Below are 8,858 nucleotides of genomic sequence, written 5' to 3'. Positions count from 1 at the left end.
CTCTGGCTGAATCTGGATGTTCTGCTACGGATACCACGAAGCCCCCTCCTCCCAGAAGGGAACAAGGAAAACAGGTCGTGAAGAGGATGTGTAGTGTCCCAGACAATCTTGCGGACCCTGCTCAAGCAACGCTTCTGTGCTATGTCCTGGATGGGAGGGAGGGGACTGCCAATGATCTTTTCGGCCATCCTCACCACTCTCTGCACCGCCTTCCTATCTGAAGGATAGGCATCCTTTTAAAATTCCAGGAATTTTAATTAATGCTAAGGATGTTTCCTCACTCAGGGAAAGTTATAACTTTCTTGACAGAAGCTAGGTAGCAATTAGCATGTGAGAAGGCTGTTATTTGGAACATTGCATTGCTGCTTTTCCCTCTTTAACTAATGGCGTATATAAAATGGTATGCTTGTCAGGAGACCCAGTTTTAAGAAACCATTAGCGTGATTGAGGGGAGCCATATGAGGAAGTGGTGGAATGTAGTCTGGAGTCCCAGGGAGGAGGGGCTGCTTCCTAGACAGCAAAGAGGCAGCGGCAGTTGAAATGTCTGGTAAGCAGGAAGAGGGCTAAGACGGCCCTTCCCTAGCGGTTCACAGAGTATATCTGTAGTTACACAGATAGTCCCTTTATTCTGGCAAGATTCCGTCTGTAGGCCAGACATGTCAGACGCAAGGCCCGGGGGCCAGATGCGGCCCACGAAGTGGTTTCATGTGGCCCGCGAAGCCATCCTGGAAACAGTGAGGGAACGGCCCCCGCTGCCTTGGCCCTGGCCCTGGCTGCGTTTCTTGCCTATTTTTCTCCCTCCCTCATCTCAAATATTTTCCCACCACTCTGTACTTAGGAAGGAAGAAAGGAAAGAAGGAGAGGGAGGGTCTGAGGGAAGTCCTGCCTTAGTCCGGTCCTGCTGCCCTTTCACCATCCCCTTGCCCCGTCCTCCTGGCCTATCCTGGGATCTCCCATCCTATTGCTAACGAAGCTTTGGATACAAAGCCGGGTCTCCTCCCAACCTGGCTAAGGAGAGCAACCACAGCAGCAGCAGCCTTGAGGAGGAGGTAAGTGCAGCTGGGCGCCCCCTTGGGGAAGTGGGGCTGGGTTTGGTGCCGTGGATGCTCGAGGGCCAGGCTGGGCATTTGACCTCTGCTGCCCAGGGCTCCGGGCAGCCCACACCACCATCCAGCCCCCCCACATGGCCTGAGAGGAACAGTGAGGCTCCTCCAGTGGACCATGCCTTGGCACTTGCTCCGGTCCCACCCCCTTCTGCCAGAGACCCTCAGATCTATCCCACTCCTGCCCAGGCCCCCACAGGCCCCCTTGACGCGAACGATGTAGAGCTGGCCATGCCCACCCAATAGGCCACACCCACTCCACGCCCACCCAGTAGGCCGCACCCACCCTGGCCACACCCACTCGGCCCCCCAAGGGCAACCGCAGTGCTGATGCGGCCCTCAATGAAATTGAGTTTGACACCCCTGCTGTAGGCAAACAGCAATAAAGAAACTACTCAGAAGTAACACACACACACACACACACACACCCATGTAGTTCTTGATTTCCTGGGACCTGACATCAATCTTGTCAAAGTAAAGCAAATATCTGCATAACTGTAGATATATTCCAAATTGCTAGGCAGTGACCACCTTAGCCATCTTTCTGCCTACTAGGCATTACAAGCTCCGCTGCCTCTTTGCCCTCTGGGAAGGAGCCCCTCCCTCCTGAGAATCCAGACTACTTTCCACTACAGATGATCTTTGATGATGTAGTCTGCAGGAAGAAGGCAATGAGGAAGCCAAAGGAAAGAAGAAATGCAAAATTGGGTAAAATGTGGTGGGTAAGTCGGCCACAACCAGAGAGCATCAAAATGCCAGTTGGGTAGCCAGAACACTTTTACTTATCCAAGGAATGATCCTATGAGCTCTCAATTAGAAGTCTGCCTGAGGATTTAATTAGAATATCACTGTGTATATGCTATTCTTGAATCCACTCCATATTGCCTGAAAACGTCTTATTTCCGTTTTAGCCAGTAGGGAGATTTATTGAAGAAAATGTAACCTTGAGTGCTTCGTTGGCAATGAATTGTATTTGAGAAACTTTACTATAAAATACACTCTGAAATTCCCTGTCCATAACGTTAAAGGATGATATTGATGCTAACGTTATTAGCATTGTATTTAATACTAGCTGTACCCGGCCACGCGTTGCTGTGGCTCGGTCTCAATGCGCCATTGTGCATTCATCCCAAACAATAAGTTTGCATTTCTGCAATACTTTTCTCATGCCGGATGCTTTGGAAATGTTGCACGTGGGAGTTTCAGTGAATTGCATGTTCAATGGCAATTTCAAAGTGTCCAACAGATGGCGCTGTTTTTTTAAAAAAACATGTTTTTACCTGTCACAGGTGTGACATCTATATAATATAGGTATATAAAAACACGTGCATATTCGAATGCAACGTTGTGTCAAAATTTCAAAGCAATCGGTGAAGAACTTTTGGAGATTTAAGATTTTGAACAAACGAACATTTACATTTTTATTTATATAGATAATTTGAGTTCAACCTGACAATAGATATAGGCCCCTAGTTTCTTTCCTGTTTTTCAGCCCAAGCCTCCATCATTGCTGGAAAGCATAATTCAGAGTAGAAGACATTGTTTGTAGCTCAAGGTTGAACTGTGGGATCATTGGCAGTCTCTGAGCTTGGTTGTTTTCTTTCAGACATTTCATTACCAACTAGGTGATATTCTCAGTGCTAGAAAGGAGTGGAGTTTAAATAAAATTCCTTGATTTGTCAGTATTGGTGAAAGTGTTCTTGATAATTCCTGGATTAGGCTGTTGTTTACTGTTTGATTGCTTTTCTGAGTTGGCAGTTTCTTGATTAGGGTATTGTTTAGATGTCGGTCAAGTATTAATCCTAGTGTCAATCCCTGCTTATCTAAGAGCCCGGATTGGGCAGTGGTTAAAGTGCAGTATTGCAGGCAAACTCTATCCACAGCCTGGAGATCGATCCTGATGAGGCTCAAAGTTGACTCAGCCTTCCATCCTTCCGAAGTCAATAAAATGAGGGCCCAGATTGTTGGGGGCAAGACACAAATAATGCTTGCATTGTAAATTGCCTAGAGCAGGGGTAGGCAACTTTGGCTCTTTTATGACTCGTGGACTTCAACTCCCAGAATTCCTGAGCCAGCTTGGCTCAGCTTGGAAACCTCTCCCTTTCCCCTCAGCATGGCTGGCTCAGGAATTCTGGGAGTTGAAGTCCACAAAAGAGCCAAGGTTGCCTACCCCAGGCCTAGAGAGTGCTGTGAAACGCTATGGGGCAGTATATAAGCCTAAATTCTATTGCTATCTCAGTGTTGATTGCTTGTGAGGAGCTGTTTAGAAGTAGTCCTCAGGGCCACCCTGCTCTTTCCGAATGGCTCTTATCCTCATGTCTGCTTTAGCAATTTATGACTTGATTTTCTTCTTCTCCTTAGGTTGGGAGCCACCCAGTTAAAAATTTTCACCTGCGAGTATTGCAACAAGGTGTTCAAATTTAAGCACTCCCTTCAGGCCCACCTGAGGATCCACACCAACGAGAAGCCCTACAAGTGCTCCTTCTGCAACTACGCCAGCGCCATAAAAGCCAACCTGAACGTTCACCTGCGGAAGCACACCGGAGAGAAATTCTCCTGCGATTACTGCCCCTTCACCTGCCTGAGCAAAGGCCACCTCAAAGTCCACGTGGAGAGGGTCCACAAGAAGATCAAGCAGCACTGCCGCTTCTGCAAGAAAAAATACTCCGATGTCAAAAACCTGATCAAGCACATCAAGGAGGCCCATGACCTGCAGGACAAAAAGGTGAAGAATGTCTTTGACGAGCTCTGCTTGATGACTCGAGAAGGCAAGAGGCAGCTTTTGTACGACTGTCAAATCTGCGAACGCAAGTTCAAGAACGAATTGGATCGTGACAGGCATATGCTCGTCCACGGGGATGAGAGGCCTTTTGCTTGCGAGCTCTGTGGCCATGGAGCCACCAAGTACCAAGCTCTGGAGCTTCATGTCCGCAAGCACCCCTTTGTGTACATTTGCAGTGAGTGCTCAAAGAAATTTGTCAGCTCCATCAGGCTCCGCTCGCATATCAAAGATGCCCATGGCGAATTGTTGGAGACTTCTGTTTTTGATCATTCCATCAGTCAGAGCTTTTGTTTGCTGGAACCTGGAGGAGATATCCAACAGGAAGCCCTGGGAGAGGAATTATCCCAGACTGCTGCTGAGCTGTCCCTCTTAAACTCCAAGGCACTCTGCATAGTAAAGTCTGTTTCCGCTGGAGAAGTAAACGCCATCGAGGGAGACCACGAAAATAACCCTGCTGAGAGCTTGGGAACATCTCCTGCTCTCCTTTTGGATTTTGAAAGTCCACCAGCAGCAAACACACCGGATCCAATTTGTGAGCCACTAATAGAATTGCTGTCCTTGCGTGCTAGCTTGGTCAATGCTTCAGATAGCTTTTTACAGAAAAACGCTTCGCCCGATTCAGACGGAGAAAAGGCCCCATCGTCGAAAGACCAGCTGCCACTCAACTCTTCAGTGAGCGTCCAGTGTGAAGTTGAACAGCTTTTGGGAGATGAAAACTCCAGTCTAAACCAGAAATGCCAAGGTCCAGAGAGCGTTCCTGATCCCGAAGAAGAGAGTCAGACCATTTCTCTTAATCACCAGGTAGTCAACAACTCAACACTTGAAAAGACAGAGTCCTGCGGTTCCCTTCCCCTTCTAGAATCCAGCATAGAACCTCATCAGAATTCAGAGTCCTGTCCCCAGCCTTCCGAGGATCGAACTGGAGCTGCCGCCTTTATGCAGATTTTGGACAACTTGCAAAAACAACAGATGAGTACAGCCTTGTGTGAGAAGATCAGGAAGGTCTACGGAGACTTGGAATGCGAATACTGCGGTGAGCAGGATGTTGATGGCTTGTTTTCACTTAGGACCCATGAATAGCAGAAGTTTGTTTCCATAGTAATCACCAGAGCAGTAGGCGATTCTGGCCATCCGAGGAAGGAGTGTTGCTATCCTTCTGAAATTAATTATTTTGTAACTTTTCTTGAAGAAGCAGAATTCAGGATTTTGACTTCTTCTCAAAATGAGATCGTCTGCCCTGTGAGAGGAACCTAGAGAGGGATCTGGGATTTAAAACCTTGAGGCTGTTCCTAGTCTTGTCTTAAGTAAATGTTGAGTCTGGAACAAGGGTCAGAAAGCAAGAGCAGGGCACATCAGATAGGTAAAGAAGAAGCAGACCTGGTTGGACAAACAGAGTTAGGGAAAAGCATGGTTGAACTGGGGGGATCCTTGGTACTCTCCGAGCTTGGAATAGAGCAGGGGTAGGCAACCTTGGCTCTTTTATGACTCGTGGACTTCAACTCCCAGAATTCCTGAGCCAGCATGACTCAGCTTGGAAAGCTCTCCCTTTGTAGAGGTGGGGGCCAGATAGAGGTCGGGAGCAGCAAACTGCCCCCTCCAAAGCCTATGTGCCTCTTCTCTCTACATTATCTCTTCCCTTCACATCACTATGGCAATGTGGGAAAGTACCCCAGGCTGGTACAATGACCTCACCTGCCTGATATCAGCTATCTTACACCAACAGGATGTTACAGCCAACTGCTCCCTGTTTTGGGCCTCTGGCTTCTATATTCTTAAAGGATTGGTAAGGAGTTTAACCAATAAAATGCTATTGCCATGTTAAACTTTTGCTGCTTGTAAAACTGTATAAAAGAATAAACGCTGCGACGGCGGGCAGCCATATTTGCACCCTGCAATGACTGAGCACTGATTGCTACATCCCCTTCCCCTCAGCATGGCTGGCTCAGGAATTCTGGGAGTTGAAGTCCACGAGTCATACAAGAGCCAAGGTTGCCTACCCCTGGAATAGAGGAATAGAGGCAGTACTAGCAGTTCAACGATTCTGTTGGGCTCCAGTGCTGGCTGAGGAATTCTGGGAGTTGAAGTCCACAAATCTTAAAAGTTGCCAAGTTTGGAGACCTGTTTTATGCCATGCAATAAGATCCTTTGGAGCATATGTTTATAAGCCCCGTTGATCTCTTTGCCACTGCTCAGTTTTGCACGGTTTGGGAGTTTGGACAGCGCTGGTCTAAAAGAATATAAAGTGAGAAGAGAGTTAAACATACTGGGAAGGACTAAGCATCTCTCTTTTGTTGGGCTGAGTGGCGGATTTGGTGGGACAATGGGAGAGAATGGTAGAGCCAGCAGATGATTAATGCCTCATTGAGAAAGGATAAAGGAGTTCTACTCTATTCTGCCCTACTAAATCCACCACTGAGTTTCTAGTGTTTGAGCTTCTAGTACTGCCTCTGTACCTGGCCAATCCGTTCTTGCCTTCTATGGGCGCCCCCAGAATCCGTTCTTGCCTTCTATGGGCGCCCCCAGATAATGTAGAGAGAAGAGGCACATAGGCTTTGGAGGGGGCAGTTTGCTGCTCCTGACCTCTACCTGGCCCCCACCTCTACAAAGGGAGAGGTTTCCAAGCTGAGCCATGCTGGCTCAGGAATTCTGGGAGTTGAAGTCCACGAGTCATAAAAGAGCCAAGGTTGCCTATTTTTCCATGAGAAGATATATATAAATAAAGAAGAAGGAAGGGAAAAATTTCAAGAGGCTGCCAAGGCCACCACTCAATCAACCAAAGAATTAAAAGTTGGGCTCTTTTCCTAAAATCTTGAACAACATCCTATTCCAGGCTGTGACAGTTTATCTTTGACTGGCATTAACTGTCAGATAGAGAACCCAAGCTGTTCTTTGTTTTGATTGAAGAAGGCAATATTTTACCTTGGGGAATTTGTGCTTCTCCTTGTACTAAACAACTGAAGAAGCTATTTAAGAACTTGAACCTACAGACTTTCAGCCTTAATATTAAACCTGTGTTCATCCACTAACCCTGGAATCTTGCTGGCCCCGTTATTAGCATTGCTTGCCTGTTTTCAGCTTCCAACTTGCCACTGAAGATCTGCACTTTCACATTTCCCATCACCTCGGTTTCTTCAACAGTAAACCATGTTTTGTGGAATCCTTGGTGCTTTCTGAGTTGGTTCTTTGCTTGCAGATGTCTGCAAGAAAAAGAACCAGGCTGAGAGAGCACCAAGGATCCCACAGTTAAACCATGAGCTATAAATATTCCCTTCTATTGAAACCATGTTTGGTCTCCGTTTTTTAACTTCTCAGAGTGAGTCCTGCATACTACTTTAATTTATCTGTTCCCCTGTTGTATTTAAATCTGAGCCAACTAAACTCCTTGCTTCCTACAGCTGTTATAGCAAAAATGCTTCTCTAGGTAGCCATCTAAGTTCTCCTAATTCACTAATAAGGCTCCCCGATTCAAGTGCTTTCTGAAAATCACATTTCATAACAATTCTGCACATTAAGAACAGTTCAATTAGCAGAATACCTTTTAGAAATGTTTCTCGTTAGGGACACAATTGGCAGAGGAATGTCAGTTAACTATGTCCAGATGAGGTTTTGTCTTTCTGGAAACAATTAAATCCATTTCATCCAGTCTTTTAAAATTCATTTACTTGAGAAAAAAAGTACATTTAAACGCAGTTTTTATGCTTTGCTTCCAAAAGATACAATCTTAGCGGTTGTGTTCTCACAACATGTTAACTTAGTACAGCTGCTATCCAAACCAAATCACCTTATCAATACTTCTGGTAGAACAGGGGTCTTCAAAGTTGGCCCTTTTATGACTTGTGGACTTCAACTCCCAGAATTCCTCAGCCAGCGTGGCACGCTGGCTGAGGAGTTCTGGGAGTTGAAGTCCACAAGTCATAAAAGGGCCAACTTTGAAGACCCCTGTGGTAGAACATCTCCTTATTTGGGGCAATCCCAGAGTCCCTGTCCCTTTTTTTCTGAGAAACCCTGTTATACCACAAGAAGGACTAGAGGTGACGTGATAGCAGTCTTCCAACACCTAAGGGGCTGCCACAAAGAAGAATGGGTCCATCTGTTCTCCAAAGCACCTGAAGGCAATATAAAAAGCAATGGATGGAAAGAGAACCAACCTGCAACTAAGGAGAAATTTTATGACAGTGAGAACAATTGAGCAGTGGAATGGCTTGCCTCCCGAAATTGTGAGTGCTCCATCACTGGAGGCTTTTAAGAAAAAACTGGACAATGATTTATCTAAAAGGGTACAGGGATTCCTGCTTGAGAAAAGGATTGGACTAGAAGATCTCTGAGGTCCCTTCCAACTCTATTATTCTGTTATTAAGGGAGGCCTGGCAAGGTTTCACAACCTCACAATCCCCTTTCTCATTGTCCAAAATTGCAGCAGTATCATGGTTTGGTCACTCTTATCAGTAAGTATTTAGGAAGTAAGTTCTGTGCTGTCGGACCTTAATCATGACCTATTTTTTCAAGCTGCTCCAAATTTACTCCAAATTTTTTGGGGGATGGGGGAAGTAGATATGCCCAAAAGGGTTCAGTTCAATAGGATTAGGTATTTTCATGATAGGATTAGACTTTGTTTAACCAACTTAGATTTGTTTGGGGCTAATTTAACCCTGTGTGCGTTAATGGACTGGGACTGTTGATGCTTTTTGATGTTCAGCCTTATGGTTGAATTAGGCTAGCTGCCAAAAAAGCCAACACAGTGTTGGGCTGCATTAACAGAGGGTTAGAATCAAGATCACGTGAAGTATTAATACCACTTTACAATGCCTTGGTAAGGCCACACTTGGAATACTGCATCCAGTTTTGGTCACCACGATGTAAAAAAGATGCTGAGACTCTAGAAAGAGTACAGAGAAGAGCAACAAAGACGATTAGGGGACTGGAGGCTAAAGCATATAAGGAACGGTTGCTGGAATTGGGTATGTCTAGTTTAA

At 45.9% G+C, this 8,858-nt stretch overlaps 1 protein-coding gene across 1 annotated transcript in view; it reads left to right on the top strand.

Annotated features, from left to right (window-relative positions):
* The window catches only part of ZFAT (zinc finger and AT-hook domain containing), a 94,525-nt gene that overhangs the window by 9,086 nt on the left and 76,581 nt on the right, over window positions 1-8,858 (top strand). The window contains exon 3 of the mRNA XM_015826954.1: window positions 3,465-4,918. Within this exon, the coding sequence (XP_015682440.1) occupies window positions 3,465-4,918 (1,454 nt within the window). The remainder of the gene's footprint in view (window positions 1-3,464; window positions 4,919-8,858) is intronic.

Source organism: Protobothrops mucrosquamatus, unplaced genomic scaffold (genome assembly GCF_001527695.2).
Source record: "Protobothrops mucrosquamatus isolate PMUCROS unplaced genomic scaffold, P.Mucros_1.0 scaffold3404, whole genome shotgun sequence".
Lineage (NCBI taxonomy): Eukaryota > Metazoa > Chordata > Lepidosauria > Squamata > Viperidae > Protobothrops > Protobothrops mucrosquamatus.
The sequence above is the reverse complement of the archived record's forward strand: the minus strand, read 5'-3'. Positions and strand labels throughout refer to the sequence as shown.